Here is a 24875-nt window from a genome sequence, read left to right on the forward strand (position 1 = left end):
GCTTCTCCTTAAAAATTAAGCCTTAAAACAAGAGCCTCCTTGATTTTCTTAACACCAGAACAATTTTGAAGAAAAGGCTTTTAAAATGTATCAGTCTTCTTTAATATGACCATTTGGCCAGTTATTTAGAGCTTGACACTTGGAAGAATTTAGCCCTTTGTAATTTTTAACAAATCCTATGAAAATATGACTAATTACCAGAGAATGGTCTTGTTTAGTACAACTCAAATAGGTAGAGTAAAAGGTATAGTAAATATCCTACAACTTGGGTTAAATTAAACATGGTGATAATGTCATCTACTCAAAAGTGTGATAACTATGTAATAAAAATGCTGGGCATTTTAAAGTTCTATTTGGGAATCCTCAACTCCAGGTTGAGCAATAATTGAAACTAAGTTGTTACTTTACAAATGGCAGGTAGCACTTGATTTATAAACTATAGGAGGGTAAAATGATACTTCAACTACAGGGAAAATTTCGAGAATCTTAAAATTAGTTTTAGTCTCAAAGACTACTATGTTACTAAAATGAAAATCTAAACTCTCAATCCTCTGAACTTTTCTGAGAACTTCAGAAATCTATCTTTATATATTCAAAAACTACCAATTACATTCTTCTGTAAGACAAATGCATTTAAATCATTGTATTTGTTTCTTTATTCATCATTCAATAGATAATTATTGAGTGCACTGTTCTAGGTCCAAGGGGATACAGCTGTGAACAAGACCAAGCCCCTGCCTTCATGGTATTTATATTATACTTGGTGAAACACTAAACAAATGTAGCATAATAGTTGAGAGCTCAAGAGCCAAATAGCTTAAATGTCTGCTATAATATTCAAAGCCTATGTGACCTTGCATTATTTACTTCTGTGTTAAGTAATTATAGTAGAGATAATAATTACCATCTATTGTTACATAGTAATTATTATATATAGGAAAAGGTTGTTGTAAAGATTAAATGAGTTAATACATGTAAAGAACTAAGAAAAGTGTTTGACACACATAAAAGCCCAAATAAATGTAAGCTATGATTAGGAAAATGAATATTTAAATATACTTTAATGTAGTGATTTACAGTGTATTTACAGGAAAACATTTTCCTCTGTAGATAATGACTGTGAATTTAAAAAAATTCAATCTCAGCATCTGTAAAATTATGCTAGGAATATAGCTTTGTACTTATCACACTGAAGAACTACATGGATCAAATGTGAAAAACAGAGGAAAAATCTAAAATCTTACCTACAGAGTGAATTGGACATGTAATTCACTCTCAGGAGGCTTCCAAATTTGGAGAATGTTACAACTCAACACTATCTTTGGTAGTTTCTTCTCTAACAATATAAGCTTATTCCAAGCTCAAAACTAGTGAGAAAAATCTATGTGATTTTAAAGGAAAGTCAGATTTAGTCTAGCAACACAAATAAGCACCTGCTTCACAGCTAAAAAGAAATTAGGGTAAAATCTGGCTTTTTGCCTAAAAGGGTTTAAGATACTTTCCTTTGGGAATTCCTTCATATTTGTTCTCTTAAGAGTATGTGACTGTGAAATCTTTAGAGGGATTTTTGACTAACAGATCCCTGCTTGCCCTGATCAGAAATAGACGTGTTACTGGCAAATACAGAAACAGTTTATGTGATTTGGGCTCATAAATGGAATCTCTGTAAGCACAATAATTTAGGAGTATTCATTTTTAGTGTTTTGGTTAAGAAATTTTAAAAATTGAGTAAAAATGTGTAAAATTAATACTGCAGGAGTGTTTATTATGACACAGAGAGAAGGACGTGTAATTGAATCATTTTAATTCAATTATAAATGAAATATTTGCATGTAAAGCATTTCTCAAAAAGTGATGGAGTAATCTATTAAGGGTTTCCTATAGGGGATATCAGTCCAATGTTATGACACAAAGGTTAGTGTTGGCTATTTTCCCCTCTTCTTGAGTTGAAACATCCTAAAGCAGTATAAATAAAAATCTCCTTCTCAGGCTTCTGTACAAGCAAACTGAACAAAGCCCCTCAAAATCAACATTTCAGGGTTGATAGTGATTCTGTACTATAAAAGTCAAGTTGTTTTGATTAAATTTACTGAAATCAACTACTTTTCCAACTCAATATTTTTTACTAAGCTAATAAAGTATGCAAGCTCATTTGGGAGGAGGGGATTAGAGAAGGTAGATACCTAGTTTTCATTTATATTATCATTTCCTTTATGCTTCTTTTGGACCATTTTAACATTTCCATTTTAAAAAGTAAAAGTATCAAAGTTTACTATATTTTCTTATATGATTTTTATTGTCATGTAATTATTTCAAAAATTGGAAGTCTATAAATAGCTATGCTATGGTTTTGCCCTTTTTCCCTAAGTGTATAAAAAAATAAAATATATGTCAGTTAAATGATTATTATCTTTTGGTAAATCATTTTTTTCCTTTCCTTTCGTATGTAATTTTAGAAATTCATAACGGTTTTTCCCTAGGTGTCAAAATAAATATGTGCATGTAAAACATTTTAAAATGCACAGGGCAAACCGAATCCAGCAGCATATCAAAAAGCTTATCCACCATGATCAAGTGGGCTTCATCCCTGGGATGCAAGGCTGGTTCAACATACGCAAATCAATAAATGGAATCCATCATATAAACAGAACCAAAGACAAAAACCACATGATTATCTCAATAGATGCAGAAAAGGCCATTGACAAAATTCAACAGCCCTTCATGCTAAAAACTCTCCAGAAGCTAGATATTGATGGGACGTATCTCAAAATAATAAGAGCTATTTATGACAAACCCACAGCCAATATCATACTGAATGGGCAAAAACTGGAAGCATTCCCTTTGAGAACTGGCACAAGACAGGGATGCCCTCTCTCACCACTCCTATTCAACATAGTATTGGAAGTTCTGGCCAGGGCAATCAGGCAGGAGAAAGAAATAAAGGGTATTCAGTTAGGAAAAGAGGAAGTCAAATTGTCCCTGTTTGCAGATGACATGATTGTATATTTAGAAAACCCCATCGTCTCAGCCCAAAATCTCCTTAAGCTGATAAGCAACTTCAGCAAAGTCTCAGGATACGAAATCAATGTGCAAAAATCACAAGCATTCCTATACACCAATAACAGACAAACAGAGCCAAATCATGAGTGAAATCCCATTCACAATTGCTTCAAAGAGAATAAAATACCTAGGAATCCAACTTACAAGGGATGTGAAGGACTTCTTCAAGGAGGACTACAAACCACTGCTCAATGAAATAAAAGAGGACACAAACAAATGAAAGAACATTCCATGCTCATGGATAGGAAGAATCAATATCGTGAAAATGGCCATACTGCCCAAGGTAATTTATAGATTCAATGCCATCACCATCAAGCTACCAATGACTTTCTTCACAGAATTGGAAAAAACTACTTTAAAGTTCACATGGAACCAAAAAAGAGCCCGCATTACCAAGACAATCCTAGGCCAAAAGAACAAAGCTGGAGGCATCATACTACCTGACTTCAAACTATACTACAAGGCTACAGTAACCAAAACAGCATGGTTGGGACCAAAACAGAGATACAGACCAATGGAACAGAACAGAGCCCTCAGAAATAATATCACACATCTACAACCATCTGATCTTTGATAAGCCTGACGAAAACAAGAAATTGGAAAAGGATTCCCTATTTAATAAATGGTGCTGGGTAAACTGGCTAGCCACATGTAGAAAGCTGAAACTGGATCCCTTTCTTACACCTTATACAAAAATTAATTCAAGATGGATTAAAGACTTAAATGTTACACCTAAAACCATAAAAACCCTAGAAGAACACCTAGGCAATACCACTCAGGACATAGGCATGGGCAAGGACTTCATGACTAAAACACCAAAAGCAATGGCAACAAAAGCCAAAATTGACAAATGTGATCTAATTAAACTAAAGAGCTTCTCTACAGCAAAAGAAATTACCATCAGAGTGAACAGGCAACCTACAGAATGGGAGAAAATTTTTACAATCTACGCATCTGACAAAGGGCTAATATCCAGAATCTACAAAGAACAAATGTACAAGAAAAAATCAAACAACCCCATCGAAAAGTGGGCGAAGGATATGAATGGACACTTCTCAAAAGAACACATTTATGTAGCCAAAAGACACATGAAAAAATGCTCATCATCACTGGCCATCAGAAAAATGCAAATCAAAACCACAATGAGATATCATCTCACACCAGTTAGAATGGCAATCATTAAAGTCAGGAAACAACAGGTGCTGGAGAGGATGTGGAGAAATAGGAACACTTTTACACTGCTAGTGGGACTGTAAACTAGTTCAACCATTGTGGAAGACAGTGTGGTGATTCCTCAGGGATCTAGAACTAGAAATACCACTTGACCCAGCCATCCCATTACTGGTTATATACCCAAAGGATTATAAATCATGCTGCTATAAAGACACATGCACAAGTGTGTTTGTTGAGGCACTATTCACAATAGCAAAGACTTGGAACCAACCCAAATGCCCATCAATGACAGACTGGATTAAGAAAATATGGCACATGCACAGCATGGAATACTATGCAGCCATAAATAAGTATGAGTTCATGTCCTTTGTAGGGACATGGATGAAGCTGTAAACCCTCATTCTAAGCAAACTATTGCAAGGACAGAAAACTGAACACCACATGTTTTCACTCATAGGTGGGAATTGAGCAATGAGATCATTTGAACACAGGATGGGGAACATCACACACCAGGGCCTGTCGTGGAGTGGGGGGATGGGGGAGGAATAGCATTAGTAGATATACCTAATGTAAATGACGAGTTAATGGATGCAGCACACCAACATGGCACATGTATACATATGTAACAAAACTGCACATTGTGCACATGTACCCTAGAACTTAAGGTATAATAAAAATAAATAAATAAATAAATAAATAAATAAATAAATGCACAGGAAACAAAAGCACAGGAAACAGAAACACGGTATAAAAACAAACCGATCCCCTGTGGACACACCACCACTACGTGATACCTGTAATGCTAATTGCTCAACTAGGTAATCAGTTCCTACTGTTGGTTGGAATTATTTCTCTAGATATTTTGGAGGACTAGTTCCCCTCAAGAAGAATTCAGTTGTCACTTAACAATCTTTTTTTTTTTCTTTTTTTTTGAGACAGAGTCTTGCTCTGTCGCCCAGGCTGGAGTGCAGTGGCACGATCTCAGCTCACTGCAACTTCCACCTCCAGGGTTCAAGCAATTCTCCTACCTCAGCTTCCCCAGTAGCTGGGATTACAGGCGCACACCACCATGTCCAGCTAATATTTTTTGTATTTGTAGTAGAGATGGGGTTTCACCATGTCGGCCAGGATGATCTCAATCTCTTGACCTAGTGATCCAACTGCCTCGGCCTCCCAAAGTGCTGGGATTACAGACCTGAGCCACTGCGCCCGGCCCACTTAACAATCTCTTGACGGTAATATCAAAATCACATGACAACTGTATAGACATGGTTTTTCAGCTTACTTAAAAGCAGCCACTCTCTTAACTACAGTTTCTTCATTTAAAAATGGGGAAACAGGAAAACCAAGAATGATTACACAATCTGAGAGTTTTGTTTCATTATTTTAAAGCAGGGGCCTCACTGCCATCCCATAATGAGGGAATTCTAATTGTCTGCATAACTCTAATATAAGAAGGAGGTAGAAAATGAAACTTTGGGCACAATGGCATGTTTCTGAACCTTTATCCAACACCATTTCCATTGTGGGAACCACAAAAAGGATGATAAATTAATAAAAGAAATAGGGGCCAAATAAAATCTCAAAAGAGACAAAAAGAGGAAGCCAAACAACCACAACAAAAATTGATAATACTCAGGATGAGAATAATTTTCTTCCCTAAGACAGTGATCTCTGACTTATCTCTCCCAGTAACTGAAGACTTAAAAATTATTTGTACTCCGCTAACATCAGACTTTGCAAACTCGCCTTTGAATAAAAGGTGTCAATGTATATTTGCCACTATGTTTGAATTGCCAAACCAAGATTTGGTTCTTTGGTTACAATTATATTTCTATAAGCCCTTAAAGTTTTAATTAGCAGTGATTAAAATCAGGTGTATATTCTGGAATTCCTGGAACTCCAAGAAATCAGATTTCTAAGTTATATAATAATTTCTATTACTAAACAAGTCTGATTTTGTAAAGTACATATGTACACATTTTCTAGGCACATTCAAGCTGCTCAGTGAGTTTTCTTCCTTACAAAATTATTTATTCCTTCTAGGTGCATTCTCTACACCAGCAATAACTAAAATAACACTACTCTTAATTTTGAAAATGTTTACCATGAAACTAGTAGTAGCCACTTAGCCTAAAAAGGTAAAAAGTCCTTTAAAAAAATACCAATAGAAAACATAACTGAGATTTTAGATGAATTTAGTCATACTCCAAGCAAAATCATTCCAGATGATAGAATACAACTTTTATTTAATGTTAGTTGTTAATTTTATTTTCCAAGATTAGCATTATGGGATGCTGGTACTCTATGTATTTTGGTTGTTTCGAAGTACACCACATTGTAAATAAGTAATAAACACCAGTAAATCATGCTCCCAGATACTATGTTGCTGTTGGGACAGATCTGTATCCCCGTTGATTTTGTACAGAACTATGTTAAAGGGAATTCCATCTAGGTCTTAGCTAGTTAACTGACTACTATGTTATTAGTTTATACACCATTACCCTAATTTTTATTTTACATTTGATATTTCAACATTTTTAATGTCTTTATCCTGATGGATACTATTTCCCTACTCTTATTTAATAAGTAAAATTTAAAATATTCCATAAACTTGTAATGCTCAGTTGTTAAAAGGCTCCTTAGGATTACACTATTTATATCTTTTAAGCTTTCATGGTATTTTAGACAAATTTTAATAAAAGGATCTATGCCACTCTTTCATTTAACAAAAATTTAAAGTGTACATTTACATTCTAAGCACTTTGCTAGGTGCTGGCAACACAATAAAATTCTGACATATTTTAATTAGTTTTACAATGTGAAATTGTCAAAATTATCAATTTTTCAAATTTATTTTGAGGATACCTAAAATTATACTCATGTAGATACCTATTTCTGTAGACTTTAAACTCATGTTCTTATAGTTGCCTGACCTTTACCGTCCCATAAGAAAGGGACAACTATATGAACTATATAAAATCTACAGAAAATCTTTATTTTTATTTTGTTTGCCTTTATCCAGCAATGATTTTCTACATGGAGTCACTACTAGTAAATTTCTCATCTTCCTTCAACCTGCCTTTACAAAGAACATGGTAATCTAGGGCTAGAGGCATGGAAGAGGGAACAAAGAATAGTTAAGAAAATAGTAGTAATAGCTACCAAGTATTGTATTCTTAACTAAGTGCCAGGAACGTATCCATTTTCTCAGTTACTTCATAAGATACATGTTATTTTCATATCACATGAGAAAATGAAGTTCAGAATGATTAAATGACCTGTTTAAAGGTATACAACTAGTGCAAAGTAGAACTGGGATTTGAATCCAGGTCTGTGTGTTCCCCAAGTCTATGCTTAGATGCTATATTAGATAAACACAAATGATCTCCCCTTTCCATTGATGTTTAGTAAAAAAGAGGGAATGACCAAGAATGGCCTAGGAGTACTCTATTCTCTGGATGTAGATGAAGGAAGCTTTTTGTTTTTTAATCATCTACTCTTTGCCAGGTATTATTTGTGGTGTCCTTTCCCTCAACAGCCCAATGGTTGTGGGCGGTATGATCCCATAGTGGCAAGCAGAAAAGCCAGGCCTCAAACCCAAGTCTCCAATCCTATGCCTTATCATTGTCTTCTACCCCAGGCAGTGATATAGTGAGAGTAGCAAGTGGCTATGAAATCTCCTTCCGGAATAGGACCAATGCAGTGCTGCAAGATCAGCAAGCATCACTGCCCTGAATGTTTCCAACTGGTTGTTCTAATTGTGCAGTTTTAGAATAAGGTTGTCCTTCCATGAAATTAATTCTTCTTATCAGTGACCTAAGACAAGGGTTGGCTTTCTAACTGCCAAAAAGTCAGGAGAAGCTGTACATAGAAAAAATGTAAATATGAAACAGATTCTATAATAATAATGTGATTCAAACCTACCTGCAAAAACCTTGGGAGAAGATGGTTTGACTCAATGCCAACATATATGTGCAGCAATTCCAGGAGAGAAACGGACTGGCAAAGTCGCATCACAAGTCCAATAGCATAAAAAGTGTCAACCATTGAATCTGTGTCCCATGGGTTAAAAATGCAGATATAGTAAGTAAAAACTGGATTATAACCCAAATTTATGCAGCACTTTGAAATCAAATGGAGAGTATTCACTTCCTTTTTCATTGTATATGTGAAAAATTCCTTAAGTAGCTACTAAATTATTAAGAGTACAATGCAAACAAAAAAAAAGCACCCCATACTGTAGTGTATTTTAATTGCTTCTGTTACAAAAGAAGTAGAAACTTGAGAAAGATTTCATGGGCAAACGTACATGTAGCATTTATTCCCCACTTCTAAGATTATAAAGCAATTCCCACTTAAGAGTAACCTCCTAGAATCTAGACCACCTCAAGTGTAGACAGAAGCAAACTTGTTAAAGACACTGTGCTCACAGCTCCTCCACTGACAAGGAAATGACAAAGATGAGAAAAAATATGATTTCAGAGAAACTTTATGGAAATGACACTAATAATGCCATGATATCAAATAACATATGTATCTAGGACTTTGTTTCTATACATATGTGGTTAGTGCTTTTCTGGATTTTGTTAAACACTGGAACTTGGGCCTCCGGTCAGGACTTTTGGGGTTTGCATTGCAGAGGGTTCAAATGAAATGCTGTGCACTTAGAGGGAACTGAAATGGAAGGGAAACAAATGTTCCTCTACATAGGATAAATGTGCTGCTTTAAGTTTTAAAATGAAATCCTGCCATGTTTAGAAACTCATAGGGAAGATTTTGCTCTCTTTACTGCCCAGTGGTAATTCACACAATGATAATTTATTGAGCACTAAGGATTTCTCTTCTCAGCAGCCCCACGAGATGGACACTATTATCATCATCCCCCTTTCAGAGAAGGTTCCTGAAGCACACAGTCCATGCTTTTATCCACTGCCCTGCATTCACTGTACCAGAGCGTTATGAATTACACAGCTCTGTGAAGGAAGAAGGTAGCAGGTGTAACACGTTCAGGGTTTCGGGTTTCTGTTGAGCTACTTACATAATTTATACATTGATTCAAAAATTGTACTGAATCCACACTTGGTTGTTTTCAGTCCGTCTCCTGAATGAATCAGTTGTGTTTCTTTAATAATAAGTAGCTTCTACAATTATAATGGCAGGGTAATAATTGAGAAAGAAATGCGCCGAGCCAGGCACGGTGGCTCATGCCCATAATCCCAGCACTCTGGGAGGCCGAGATGGGCGGATCACCTGAGGTCAGGAGTTCAATACCAGCCTGGCTAACGTGGTGAAACCCCATGTCTACTGAAAATACAAAAATTAGCCAGGCATGGTGGCGGGCACCTGTAATCCCAGCTACTCAGGAAGCTGAAGCAGGAGAATTACTTGAACCTGGGAGACAGAGGTTGCAGTGAGGTGACATCATACCATTGCACTCCAGCCCAGCCTGGACGACAAGAGGGAAACTCCATCTCAAAAAAAAAAAAAAAAAAAAGAAAGAAAGAAAGAAAAGAAAAAGAAATACTCGCTAAGGCAACTTTTCTCACTGGAAAGGCGAGGCAGTATAAGACAGTCCATGGCTTGTGTTGCAAATGACATGTAATATGCCTACACCACCTCAGCAAACCTCAAAGGTCGGAAGTGATGGCTTTTTAATAAAAATATAAAAGAAGTTTTCCCATCACCTGTGTTTTCCTCTGCTTGAAAACTCTCAACATTTGTAGTTGAAACTCAAGCTTTAGGTTATATCTTTGAAGGGCCTTAACAAAGGTGAGAATATATCTATAGATTTTCAGTAAGGAAAAGTAACATAACATAGCTATGGGACCTTGCAAGTAGAATAACTTCTTATGATACACACATCTGAAATGATGAGCACAGCATGACTTTTCCCAGCTACATTCTAAACATTTGTTTTTAGCTGAAGCCAGCAGTTGCTTAGATTGTCAAGTCACTCAACAGTTGTAAACTGTGATGACACTTACCCATGTGCGGATGGAACATGAAGAGAATGTTATTTTGATAGTCATTTAGTCACCCAACAGTGACTTTACTTTTCAGGAAACTAGAGGAAGTTTATGACTTGAACCATTGATGCTGACTACTATGTAAGTGGTACACATCTACAGAGTGTGTCATTTACATATTACTTCTTCAAGGGACCAAATAGAGGCCTGGGGAATATAAAATTTGTATTTCACTTACTAGTAGTCTCCAGTTACCTCAAACCTGGGGAATAATACAAACACTGGAAGAATTTGATTCATTCCTGATTTCTCTGCATAAAATGTTATGCTGAGATTTCCTCAAACCACAAGAAATCTGCTAAGGTTTGGTGCAGAATGGAAAAGAAACAATGAAATGATGCCACCCCTGTGCCATCCATCTCTGTTTTCAGGCAAACTGCCTACTCAGAGGGAAGCCAAATCCCTTTCCCTTACTTATCCCACCTTCCCCCTTCTCCAAGAAGGTTTTGCAATAAACATGGTTGCTGAAAAATACACATTTTAGAGAAGGATATTAGGTTGAGATGTATAGAAATTTAAGCAGGATGAGGCGAAAACAAGGATTAAAAGTTAAAAATAAAACAACTGTTTGAGAGTTTTACCTTTTCCAAATGAAAAGAATCTGACTGTCATATTTGTAAATATCCAAGAGTGGCCACAGAACTGGATTAAGTAATAGATGAAAAGATAGGCATTCTTCCTATACCTAGAAATACAGGAAAATACAATTAAACACTTCTTTTATAATCATCCTTTCATCACTGAACACATGTCCTTTAATGTACTGGCCAACCTGAGAAAGCAAAATAAAACTGTTCCATATCAGTCTTTTATCTGGTTACCCCCAAGTACATACCAGATTTTGAAGGGAGCCATAGCCTACACTACCTGCTAAAGTAAGTACAGATGCTTCTTCACTTATGATGAAGTTACGTCCTGATACACCCCATCAGCTGAAAATATTGTAAACTGAAAATATCATAAGTTGAAAATGCATATAATACAGCTGACCTACGGAACATCACAGCTTAGCCTAGTCTACCTTAAACTTGCTCAGAACACCTACATTAGCTTACAATTGGGCGGAATCATCTGGCAACACCGTGCTCTGTGGAGTACTGCTTGTTTACCTCCCTGATCATGCAGCCAACTGGGAGCTGTGGCCAACTGTGAGCTGTGGCCCAATGCTGCGGCCCAGCATCATGAAAGAGTATCATACCTGCACATCGCTAGCCTGGGAAAAGATTAAAAATCAAAATTTGAAGTGCAGTTTCTAATGAATACATATCATTTTCACACCATCACAAAGTTTTAAAAAATGTGAGTCATGGACCATCTGTAGAGTGAGTTTGCTTAAAACCAAATATAGTGCTTTTTCAAAATCTGCTTTCATCTTTGATAAAGTTCTAACCTTGCTGCTCACCAAGGAATAAAACCACTACAAAGGCGGCTTTGAATATTCTTTAAAAAAAAAAAAAAAAAAAAAAACAGGCTAGGTGCAGTGGCTCACGCATGTAATCCCAACACTTTGGCAGGCCAAGGCGGGTTGGATCACTTGAGGCCAGAAGTTCAAGACCAGCCTGGCCAACGTGGCAAAAACTCATATCTACAAAAATAAAAAAAGTAAAAAGTCGGATGTGGTGGCATATGCCTGTAATCCCAGCTACCTAGCTACTCAGGAGGCTGAGGCAAGACAATCACTTGAACCCTGGAAGCAGAGGCTGCAGTGAGCCAAGATAGTGTCACTGCACTCCAGCCTGGGTGACAGATCAAGACTCTGTCTCAAAAATAGATAAAAAATAAAACAACAACAAAAAATCCATGTGTGCAGAGGGGTTGACGTGTCACTATGTGTTCCAGTAGCTCAGCTTGCTAAGTGCGAAACTTGAGACACAAGTGTTTTAGTTCTGAAGTGGGTAGGGATGGGAGCAATCCAAATGTTGGATAATTCAGTAACTGGACACACCTGACTTTTGAACACATTATGTGATTGGGGTTAGTATTAACATCTTGCCACTGCCTATTAATATTTTGCAAGGGTAGATAGTTTCCTTCATCAGATACACATAGAAAGCAATTTAGTTGCTCATACCAGAAAAGGGAAGTCAAGCTGGGTTTAACAATGTGTTGTGAGTTGCTGGGGAGATGACTAAGAGAAGATTGACAGATACATGGTTTGAGGGAGTTAGGAAAAAGCACTGTTTGAAATGTTCCCTGGGTGTTCAGAAGAGTGACGGGAGTGGCCCTGCCAGTGTGGTCAAGATTTACTCCTCCTTGGAGATGTAAAACCTCCGAGAAACAAGGAAAATAAGCTGGGAGACTGAATGATTTTATCTGGGGACACCCCCCATAAGGCAGGAACTGCTAAAGAGTTTGGGAAGAGGACATCCTCCTTCAGCTTGTATCAGGATCATCTGGTTTGTGGGTTAAACATATACACCTCCCAGGCCCTACCGCTATATGACTGAATCTGTTCCCCCCCGCAACAGGGCCCTGAAATCCATACGTGTGATAGGTGTTTTCAGGGCTGTTAGATCTAAAAATCACCCGCAACTCTGCATCTGAGAAAGTCAAGAGAAGGGCCCCTGGTGGGGGAGGGAAGTACTGGCAGAGGGCTCACAAGGGCAGGGGTAGCCATGCAGCCTGTCCTTCCCATTTCTTCATCTGTAAAATGGAGAAAATAACAGAGCCTGCTTCCTAGGGTGGTCAAGAGGGGTAAGTAAGCAAATACCTGCACGAGCTCCAAGGGGTGCCTGGGCACGGTAGCGCTGTGCCTTCCTGGTCGGTGCCGCCCGCCCGCAGAGGGGAGCTCCCGCCCCCAGGCCTTCCACCCGGGCCCCCTCCCCTTGGGATTCGACCGAGCGCCCTACCTGGGCTGCAGCCAGGCGGGCAGCGCCAAGGGCCCCATGGGCCGCCGCCGCCAGGGCTTCCAGCGCCGTCCGGGAAGGAGCACCGGGAGGAGGCAGGGGCGGCCCCGCGGCTGGGCGCGGAAGGGCGGGGCCTCTCCACACTCAGCAGTTTACAAAAAGAAAAAGCCCGAGGTCGTGCGTCGGGGAAGAGATGAAAACGAAGTTCCTGAAGTTTCTGCAGCACTGCTAGAGCGCGTCAGGGCGAAAGGCTGGGAGGCGGCTCGCGTTCCCGGAGGGGTTACCAAGCTCTGATTACAGGGTCCTAATCGTTGTATTGAGAACCCGTTGCAAGCCTTGTGAAAATTAATGCATCTGGGCGATTTCCGGGGCCTCCGAACTCGCTGAAGCCCATCCCCAAGCCTCCCGAGATATGTGGATTCTGGGGTGGGCTCCGCTCAACGCCCACCTGTGAGCCAGGTTCAGACACGAAGCTTTTTCCGGGCGCGGTGGCTAATGCCTGTAATCCCAGCACTTTGGGAGGCCGAGGCGGGAAGATCGCTTGAGCCTGGGAGGTCGAGGAGTTCGAGACCAGCCTGGACAACATAGCGAAAACGCGTCTCTACTAAATATACAAAAATTATTCGGGCATGGTGACGCGGGCCTGTGGTCCCAGCTACTCCGGAGGCTGAGGTGGGAGGATCGCTTGAGCCTGGGAGGTCAAGGCTGCAATGAGCCAAGATTGGGCGACTACACTCCAGCCTGGGTGACAGAGCAAGACCCTGTCTCAGAAATAAATAAAACGAAGTTTGTAGCACACCTCCCCAAAACTTCTTCAACTAGGGGCCTGATTCCTCTTTTATCAGGCCTCCCTGCCCTCTAATCTCCCTTGGGTCCTCACTGGTGCCTGCAAATCTTTATTCACATTGTGTTAATTTCTCTAACTTATGCCCAGCACTGCTAAAACCTCTTGGTGATCTCTCAGGCTTATGGCGTCACTGTCTCCGTACTCAGATGACCCAACCTCCTGCTTTGCTAATAAGATCCAGCCCATCTTCCAGCTCCTCTACCCAGAAAAGGAAAGGTTAAAACAAAAACAGAGAAACATCTAAGAGGGCACTTGCAAGTAAGTGGGACAATGGCGCCTGGTTTTGGAGTTGGAAGTTAGTGCTCCCATTTTTACCAAAAGGGAAGTTGAGGCATTTAAAAAATGTTAAGTCACTTACCACAGGTCACACAACTGATAAAATGGCAGTATCAGAACTTCAAGGTTGGGGGGATTTCTTGTTTGTTTCCCATTAAGCCGTGGCTTCCTTTTTTCATAGTCCATTCCATTCACTATGCCTACCTCTCACCTCTACATTTCTCTGCACCTTCTCTCATACCCTGCGGTCAGTCAGAGGTTAACCCCACCCTTGTGTTTACCAGTCCCTTCTCAGAATCACTCCATCAGTAGTTAACCATCGCCTCTTCCTGCATCGTCATCCCCTCCTTTCCATTGACTTTCACTGCAGTTTAGGGACATAGACAACTCTCTCTTACCATACAATTAAACATTTTATTCTTTCTGTTTCTCTCTCAATGGAATCTTCTCATAACTCCCTGCCTGCCTTCTATGATCAGGTGCTTCTTTCATTTCCTACCATCTTCCTGTTCCATAATACCTTACAGTTTGACTCTCCTGACACTGCTCCATCAGGGATTATGTTTCTTTTTCCCCGAATTCCCATCCTGTATCACCTTGCGGGATGAGGTCCCACAGTCCTTGCTTTTAGAGAACATTTGATCCAAAGGGTAAACTGGTGGCTAACCCATTATCAATGCTGTCTCCGCTCAGGTTAGGCAACAAGAGAGAAAGTATAGACCCAGATGGCAGGAGTGGGGCAGGAGGGAGAAGGTGGAAAACCTGCCCAGAAGAATTGATCCTTTATCACCAAACACAGCCCCTGCATCCACATGCTCACTGACAGGTCTGCTGCATTTTACTAATTCTGCCTGTCTTCCATTTACCCTTGAAGTTCTACATATTCTCCGTCTCTTGCCTTATGTCCTTTCTGTCTCTCTGGATGGGTCTTCTTCTCCTGCTGAATTTCCTCAAAAGTCTGCCCTTAGTCACCATCTATTTGTCACCATGTTATCCCTCAGCACAGACAACCACACATGGCTTTATCTCCATGTGGACAACTTTTGACTATTATTTTCAGCCCTTTCTTCTTTTATGAACACTATCTCTGGCCTATGAATAGCTTTTGGATATTTCCTCATGAAAGTCCTATCATTTTGACTATCTTTTGAATAGGAACGTCTACCAATTCAGCCTATTTAAAATAAGCATACTATCTCGCTTCCTAAATCATCGTGTTATTTCCCACAGAAAGACCACCATTTTTCTAGCCACTTGGTTTTAAAATTGGGGAGTCATCATTAAGCACCCCCATCCAATCAAATTCAATTGATCCCATCCTTTCCAGATCTCCTACTGATCAGTAGTGTTCTATGTCCATTCTTTATTTTCCAGTACCTGGGTGAGGAGTAATTGGCCTCCCTCATCCCTCACATCTTTCTTTACACCATAACTCAGTTGACTTTCCTGGAGCATCTTGGGTTATATCTTTCTGCTGCACAAAAAGAGGCCCTTTTTAGTTGTCAAATAAAGAACAAGCCAATCAATCAAAAAATTTTAAAAAAAAAATCCTTTCAAATCAAGTAGTTAGCTGATTCTACATTATTTCCCAAGGAAAGAGTACAAAAAGAGCTTAGGAGAGAACATTTTGGATGAAAAGTGAAATTCTCCCTTTCCCCTGGTCAGTTCCCAGTCCTGCCCACATCCTGCCAGCATTACCAAGATGGCCTCCCCCAGCCTCCCTGCCTCCTATCTCTTTCCTCCTTCTACACAGACTGCCATCGATTAGTTAAGGATGGCAAAAATATTTCTTGAAACACAGTTCTGATGTAGCCATTCTCCTGGTCTAAATCCTTTGCTGACTCCCTGTTGCCTGCTACAGTATATCTCTTCTTGCCCCCAAACCTGTCACATGCTGACATCTCCTACCATCCTATCCCCTTACCAAAAATCACAGCAACTTGCTGTTCCATGACCACACCAGGCATTCTCTGGCCAATGTGCCTCTGTGAAAAATTTCCCCTCTAATTTTTCTATTCTACCTCCTCCCCTTATCAAAGCCCAGTATTTACCTGTCAAAATTCTATTCTTTAAAAGCCTTCCCAGAGGTTCCCTCTGGGAGCCACAGAGGCTAACGTATGTCTATCATGACATTTATCTTAGGGTATTGTTGTTGTCAAGGTACTTGACTATTAAACTAGATTATAGATTCTCAGAAGCTTCTCTCTCACTAACAGTGAGAATTTGACAAATTTTAACCTTTAAAAATGAAGTTTCTTTTGCCCAAAGCACATATTATTATTAGAAAGATCAAATAAGAAAATATATAGATGAAAATGGATAAAAGCCCCTAGTACAGTGCTTGGCATAGTAGGTAAACATGTTGGATGAATGAATTAAATCCAGTATGAGTTTTCTGGAGTTTTCCAAAATTTTAACCAAAACAAAACATTCAGTGATAGTTCCATTGCTGAAGTATGTATATTCAACTTCCAGTTATCCATTGGTACCAAAGTCAGAGTCCACGATAATAACCGAATTAGTATATTCTAATCTTTAGAATAAATTTTAAAATTATTTGAACATGTCAATTTTGTTTTCCTTGGGCAAATGCTTCAATTTGTTTTCATTCCAAAGAGCACCAACTGGGAGGCTAAAACCTTGAAATATATTTCATGGCAATAACAGACTGGCTACAAAAGAAATTCTTTTAAAAATTTTCAGCACCTTGAGTTTTCAGAGGTCACTCCTCTCCCTGCTGTAAAAATTCTCAAAGAAAACACAGGATAAAACTCTTTGTGACCCTGGGTTAGGCAGAGATTTCTTAGGTATTTCATAGATACTTCTTAGAAGCCTTCTTAGATAGCTAAGCAAGCATTTCTTAGTTACTTCTGGCCTTCAAAAGACACTTTCAAGTGAGTGAAAAGAAGCTATATAGCAGAAGAAAATATTTTAAAATCACATAACTAATAAAGAACTGGTGTGCAAATATATACAGAACTCTCAAAACTCAATAATTGGAAGACAATAAACCCTCCAAAATAGGCAAAGTACATTATAAAGAGAAATGTAGGGTTTTTTTGTTTCGAATAACTTTTGTTATTGCTTATGATGTAACATCCTGTACTTTTCAAGGGAAAAGTAAACAATACAAAACAAAATTTGTCAATAAAAAGAAATGCAATATCCTCCAGGGCAGACTCTTTGATTTATTGCCCTTCCCCGCAAGGCACCTTGGCGTATGGCATTTATACAACCTGTAGTTGGTGAAGACTGGGTCTCAGACCTGTACACATAGGCCCCTGGGTTGTCTTTTAGTTCATGATAGCTTCTTGAGGGGCTTGCTTGCACTGGTGTCTGTACACTAGATGTATCCTCACTCAATATGTTAATAGTAACCTAGGCCCACTTACTACCAATTAAAGACCCCCCCATCACCTCCTGTCTTCTCTCTTTCCTTTGACAGTCTTCTTTTCCATCTCCAGGCCTCTGTTCGTTCTTCATTCTCTCTGCATCTCCTCATCCCTCTGGCAGTTCATTCGGAAACTTCTGTGCAGGCACTGCCTTCTCTCTCCCACACTGTGCCCTGAATTTGGTGCTACCCAAATCCTGTAAGAGTTCACAGGATTCCCCGCATCTGCCTGAGAAAGGACACTAAACCTATGGCGTGTGATTCCACCTCTTGACTTAGGATATTTCTATTACCACATCTCTCTTTTTGTAGCAGGACTGGGTAGATGAGGCTAGCAAGGCACCTGGGGTACAGACTTTGAGGAGGAGCTCCCATTCAGGCTTGCAGTACCGAGAGGGGATGCCTGCTTAAATTTTGCAACTTAGGCATCTCCTATTCTCACTAAGTCCCTGCCCTGATTTGTGGTTTTGGTTTAGTCCTGGGGTAGGGAGCTGGGGAGAAGGAATAGGGGCTTTGCTATGTAGATCTTTCCATTCTATATGGTTTTTTTAAAATTCTACATTCCATTTTTCCATGCTTCCTTTTTTAGAATCTCTTTCCTCCTATCCTAGAAACCTTGCTACTAATTCCCTAGGCAGGTGTGTCTTCCTGTATTTTCATATCCTAGGTTTTTGTTCCCTGTGGCTTATTGTAAAACTCAGTCCACAGCTCTCTAAGCTTTGCTATCCTAAGAAAAGTCCTTTGGGGGAACTGAGAAATTCCTCTTACTCAAAACCATTGCTTCACTGGGGACTGCAAGAGCCCACTTTGATAGGTAAAAACCCAGCATGAACCCATTTCATTCCTTTACATTCTTCCTACCACAAGCCAAATTTCCTGAGGCAAAAAGGATGATTCTGGCAGGCTAGGAAGGTCATGCAAAGAAATGCAAAAAGAAAATCATATTACGGTCATCCCTTGGTATCCATGGGGGATTGGTTCCAGGACAAGCTACCTGACCCACTCCAAGATACCACAGTCCAGGATTCTCAAGTCCCTTATAGAAGATGACATAATTGCATATAACCTACACACATTCTCCCATATGCTTTCAATCTAGATTACTTATAATATTGAGTACCATGTACATGTTATATAAATAGTTGTGATATATTTTTTAATTTGTATTTTTTCCCAAGTATTTTCCATCTGCAGTTACAGAACTCCCGGATATGGAGAGCCAACTGCAGTATGTTTAAAAACTGTTATTCCTGTTATATGTAGTTCAGGTTTTATTTAAATTCAAAATTTTCATTTCTATATATTCTTGTTCAACATCATTGTCTATGATTACTGAAAATGACTTTTCTTAGGTTAACTCACTTTATAAACTGCTTAGAGGAATCACTCAGAGAAAACCAACTTATATGCTAATTCTTTAGAGTTTAGGTTTTTTTGGTGATGGGAACATTATTTGGGTTGCAGATATAAATAGTTTCAAAAGAAGATTACTTCTATAGTATCTCAGATAAAACCATTTGTGTTATATTCTGGTCATTATTAAAGGCAGTGTTGCTTTTTGGTAGTCTAAGGTAAGAGGTTTTCTAAATGAATGAGCCTGTAAGAATTTAAGAGTTTGTAATTGTTTGATACACACAGAGTCAAGAAGGAAAATGGCAACTTTTTTTTTCTTTTCTAGTAGAGATCGAGTCTTACTATGTTGCTCAGGCTGGTCTTGAACTCCTGGCCTCAAGCAATCCTCCCACCTCAGCCTCCTGAGTAACTGGGATTACAGGCATGAGTCACTATGACTGGCCCCTGCAACATCTTTTGTAATCTATTTTTGAATAAGGAAAGTTAAAAAACGAAGAGGTAACGTTAAAAGACATGATCTAAGCATTTAAAATTCAAAGTTATTGAAAGCCAGGCATTGTTGCTTATGCCTGTAATCCCAGCAACTGTGGAGGCTGAGGTGGGAGGATTGCTTGAGCCCTGGAGTTCAAGACCAACCTCTTTAAAAAGAAAAAAAAATTATTGACTCACTGGATGTTTAAGTAGATGAACATAGCTCATATTATATACTTATATAAACTTAACAATGCTAGGAAATGCTAGTCCCAATAAAAACATGACCAGAAAAAATTCTTCCTTGAATAATGGGTTTCTGAGATCAAGAAAAAAGATTTACTCCTCAGACTCTTTTATTCCATATTGCCTCCTAACTGTTGGCTATTCTCTCAATTCAGAGGGATTAAATAAGAAGATCATAAAGATTTTTATGATCTGGTTCTAGTACTCTAAAATGCCATGATTCATTCAATTTCTCAAATATACACTCTCTATAAAAGCTGTTCCTAGAAAAGCCATCAGCTGTAAATGTTGTTAATGTTTGTACTTCTTCATTCATGCTTTGGTTTTACATTTTCACTCTGCTGTTTGTGTATACTCTCCACAGACTTGTTTATCAAAAATATTGTGTAAGACCTGGGCCCTTATTGGATGTTTGGGAGATAACAAATGTAAAGGCAAAAAGACCTGGCTTCCATCCTCAAGAAGATTACAGTTTAATAACAGGCCAGATATTTTTATTAAATTATTCTCAGAGGCAGAAACAAACAGTTACGGGAAGCAAGGAATTTTCAGTCAGGAGACCTGTTCAAGAGACCTGGGTTCAAGTGTAGGTTTCACTTCTCTGTGATGTTGGACAAGTATTAAAGCCTCTCTTGAGCCCCAGCTCCTCTATTTTTAAAGTGAAAGTAATGCTGTTACAGACCCTATTCTACTTCCCATGTGAGGACTAACTGAGGTAACTGTCAGAGTTCAAACGATATGGAGGCCAAGGTCCTGGCAAGCCCAGCAAACTACCTGCCTGAAGCAAGTTTGAAGGTAGAGCCCTGGATGCTGCCTGTCAAATTATGTGGAGCCCCGTAGAAGACAGAAAAGTGGGGGTCAAGTCATGGTAGACAAAGGAATTATCATCACAAATGAAGTTCAAGAGCTTAGACCTCAATACATTTTCTGTATTGAGAAGGAGTCATATTATAGAAGAGGAGGTAATGAGCAGATCAGGGGCAGCGCGACAGAGGGAAGAGACGAGATGGATTCAGAAATGGAGGGTTCTGTAATGAATCAAAAAGTCAAGGCTGAACCCAGATAGGAATATCTGGGCTGGTTTTCTAGGTAAGGATTGACTAGACAAAAGCAGGAAGAGGAGGCAGAGAGATGTCATAGGCAAAGTATGCTTGTATTTGCCTATTAGGCAGATAGAAAACTGGTTTCACTGTCTCTGACTAGGTGTGTTGAAGGTAGGTAGAGACTGGATCTCCTTAGGGTGTATCAGAGGATGGCTAGATAGCTAGATAGCATCTCTACACATTAGATACCAGGGTCGAGGGAAGAGAAAGAAAACTTCCCCTGTTTAACACTAGTAGTGGGCTACTTAAGCTTGGCCTACTCAATGCAGGTTAACCCTGCTTTGAGATTTAGTCGGTTAATTTTTAAGGTTTATTAGCTCAATATAACTACATTTAAATGTCCACTTTTCAAGATTGTAATGGTTTCTTATCTCCTCATTAGGAATAATCTTTACCGCATATAAAACTTTTAAGACCACAGTGCAGATGGCTACTTGTTTTATATTGCTCGTATAAAGTTTTATTCTCTATAGCTGGAGATTGCTTTAGTGGTGTCTACTGTATTGTCTGAGAGGACGGATCCATAGATGTGCTGGCCTCAGCCCCTGGGAAGCAGCAGGCATGATGAGCACTAAGGCATTGAATAGAGGGCCAGTAGAATTTAGTTAAGGAAGAACAGAAAAGAACTGCAAAATGGGTGCCCAAATCAGAGAGTAGCCAGGTAAGGAAGCCACCAGGAGACAGAGATTTAGAAAAAAATGGGACTAGTTCTGTTAAATCCTGATTGATGATCTTGTTGGCTCAGACTTGCCTTTATGTGATGGGATAATCTCCTCTCACTTTTCCAAAAGGCTCTAGATATGAGCTTTAATCAAAAAAAATTTTTTTGATAAATCCTTCCTCTATAAAAGCCATAACCAGTTTTAAAAAAAATAGAATTATAAATTCCATTCACAATACTAACAAAACTGTAAGATCCCTAGAAATAAAGAAGATACACATGATTTAAGAAGGAAGATTTTAAAAAATCTTATTATAGGATATAAAAAGGTGAAACAGGTGGAAAAATATATCATGTTCTCAAATGGAATCCTTAATATTCTCCAAATTTAAAATTTCCCAAATTGACCTATAAATCAAAGGTAATTCCAATCAGAATCATAAAGAGGCTTTAAAATTGAATTAAATAGGCCGGGCGCGGTGGCTCACACCTGTAATCCCAGAACTTTGGGAGTCTGAGGTGGGTGGATCACTAGATCAGAATGAGAACATCCTGGCTAACACATTGAAACCCCGTCTCTACTAAAACTACAAAAAATTAGCCAGGCATGGTGGTGGGCACCTGTAATCCCAGCTACTCGGGAGGCTGAGGCAGGAGAATGATGTGAACCCAGGAGGCAGAGCTTGCAGTGAGCGGAGATTGTGCCACTGCACTCCAGCCTGGGCAACAGAGCGAGAGTCTGTCTCAAAAAAACAACAACAACAACAACAACTGAATTAAATAATCTTAAAGTTCATACAGCATTTCTAAGAATAGCTAAGAAATTAATAAAAAAGAGGAATGGTGAGAATGACTAATTATAGGATAATAGATCATAAGAAAAAAATTTAAAAAAATGTTATAAGACTGTATCATAGCCTCATAACATTGATACAGAAACAAACAAATTGAACAGCAAAAACAAGATCCCAATAATGAATTTTTTTATATATGGAAACTTAATGTTTGACAAAGGTGAAAATTTAATTCAATGAACAAAAGATTATTATCTGAGAAATGGCTTTTACACCTAGTTAATCCATCTGGAGGAAAGTAAATTTGGAAAGTTACCACACGCCACATAAAATTAAAGAATTACAGGTAAAGACAAAGGCAATAAAACATTTTATAAAATTTAGATGATTATTTGGACAACCTATGTGTTAGAAAGAGCTGTTCAACAAAGATAGGATTACAGATTTTTTAATGCAAAAGAATAGGCAAAGAAGGTAAATAAGCAATTCACAGAAAAGATAATACAAAAATTTTTTTTTTTTTTTGAAACAGAGTCTCACTCTGTTGTCCAGGCTGAGTGCCGTGGCACGATCTCAGCTCACTGCAACCTCTGCCTCCTGGGTTCAAATGATTCTCCTGCCTCAGCCTCCCAAGTAGCTGGAATTACAGGCACGTACCACCACACCTGGCTAATTTTTGTATTTTTAGTAGAGATGGGGTTTCACCATGTTTGTCAGGCTGTTCTCAAACTCCTGACCTCAAGTGATCCGCTCACCTTGGCTTCCCGAAATGCTGGGATAATAGGCGTGAGCCACCATGCCCAGCCAAGAATCCAAATTTATGTTAAATATATGGAAAGATGCTCAACTCTTTAATAGTCAAGGAAATAAACATTGAAGTAACAATAGCATATTTTAGATCCATCAGGTTGGCAAAAAATTTAAGAAGCTGTAACACTTTCTGCTAATAGGGATAAAATGAGCGCCAATCCAGCGCATTTGGTGAAATTTCTGCTATGTATTCCTGAAAGAGGAAAACAAGATATGACCAGGTAGAGTATATGCATCAGACCATCCCATCCCATTTTTATAAAACACTGATTTACACACCACAAGAAATATACACAAACAGTTGCAAGATGGTCCTTAGTCACAAAATAAATATCACGGTTTCATATACTATTGACAGTAGGCCATCTTCAGGGAATAAGTTGGCGCATTTAATGTTTTTTCCTTTTTAAATTTAGCATCATTTCTATATAGTAAAATGTAAAAATCTTGAATATAAAATTCAATGAATTTTGCAAAAAAGCGTATACCCAAAATAACTCACTCCTCATGAATATATAGAACATTTCCGTTGCCCCAGAAAGTTCTTTCATGTCTTCTCAGTTGACTGGTTCCTGTCTCATGTCCCTTCCTTGTGACTTATTTCTATCACTACAGATTTGTTTTGTCTGTTCTAAAACCTATAAGTGGGCTCATTATGTACTCTTTCATATTTGGCTTTTGTTGAGCATAATGTTTTTGAGATTCCTTCAAGCTGCTGCATGTATCAGTGGTTCATTTTCTTGGTGAGTAGTATTCCATTTTATGAATATAGCACAATTTGTTTCTCCATTCTCTTGATAGACAGTTGGATTGTTCTCAATTTGAAAATATTATGAAGAAAGCTAGTGACATCCTTGTACAAGTCTACTTGTAGAAATTTGTTTTCATTTCTCTTAGGTAAATATTTAGGAATGGAATTGTTGGATTATAGGGTGTGTGTGTATATAGTGTGTGTGTGTATATATATAGTATTTAATAAAAACTGCCAAATAGTTTTCCCGAGTAATCAAATCACTTACATACCCACTAGTGATGAATGAGAGTTCCATGTCGTTGGTAATATATGTAGTCAGTGTTTTTAATTTTAGCCATTCCATATGTACATAATAGTATACAATTGCAATTTTAATTTCATTTCCCTGGTGAAGGATGTTAAGTATGGTTTCATGTGCTTATTTAACCATTTATATATCTTCTTTTGTGCAGTATCTCTTCAAGTGTTTTCTCCATTTTATAGGGTTGCATGTCTTATTGATTGAAATATAGGAATTTGTATAATTTGTATACAAGGCCTTTGTCAGATGTATGTATTGTGCATATATTATAATATACAACTATTCAGTTTTTAACTCAGATTCTGACAGATTCATTTTCTTAATGGTGTCTTTTGATGAACAGAAGTTTTAATTTTGATAAAGTTTGATTGTTCTTAATGATTAGCATTTTCTGTGTCATCTCTAAGAAATATGTACCTACCCTAAGATTGACAAAAATATTTGCCTGTTTTTTTCTTTTAGAGGACAATTATTTGGATATTGACCTTGTATTCTGCTAAAATTCTACTAGTTCTAGTACTTAATTTTGTTAAATGCCTTGGAATGAGGTTATGCCCTCTGTGAATAAAGTTAGTTTTATTTCTTTCTTCCAGATCTTTATGCCTTTTATTTCTTTTACATGCTTATTACTCTGGCTACAATCCACAATAAAATGCTGAACAGAAGTAGTAAGAGTGGACATCCTTGCCTTATTTCTGTTCCTATGGAGAAATCATTAAGTCTTTTTCTTCATTAAGTATGAGGTTAGCAGTTGATGTCT

General features: G+C 38.4%; 1 protein-coding gene across 4 annotated transcripts in view; it reads right to left on the minus strand.

Annotated features, from left to right (window-relative positions):
• HACD4 (3-hydroxyacyl-CoA dehydratase 4) overlaps positions 1-14480 on the minus strand; it is a 37289-nt gene extending 22809 nt beyond the window's left edge. The window contains exons 1-3 of one of the 4 annotated variants that reach the window (XM_073021658.1): positions 14314-14480; positions 10844-10947; positions 8161-8288 (exon numbers count right to left, since the gene is read on the minus strand). In XM_073021658.1, the coding sequence (XP_072877759.1) occupies positions 8161-8288; positions 10844-10947; positions 14314-14417 (336 nt within the window). In that variant the 5' untranslated portion in view covers positions 14418-14480. Of the gene's footprint in view, positions 1-8160; positions 8289-10843; positions 10948-12972; positions 13049-13111; positions 13533-14313 lie in introns of those variants that run through there. The other 3 variants (XM_073021661.1, XM_073021659.1, XM_073021660.1) reach the window with 3 other exon arrangements.
• Between the last annotated feature and the right edge of the window lie 10395 nt (positions 14481-24875).

This window comes from Chlorocebus sabaeus, chromosome 12 (assembly GCF_047675955.1).
Source record: "Chlorocebus sabaeus isolate Y175 chromosome 12, mChlSab1.0.hap1, whole genome shotgun sequence".
NCBI lineage: Eukaryota > Metazoa > Chordata > Mammalia > Primates > Cercopithecidae > Chlorocebus > Chlorocebus sabaeus.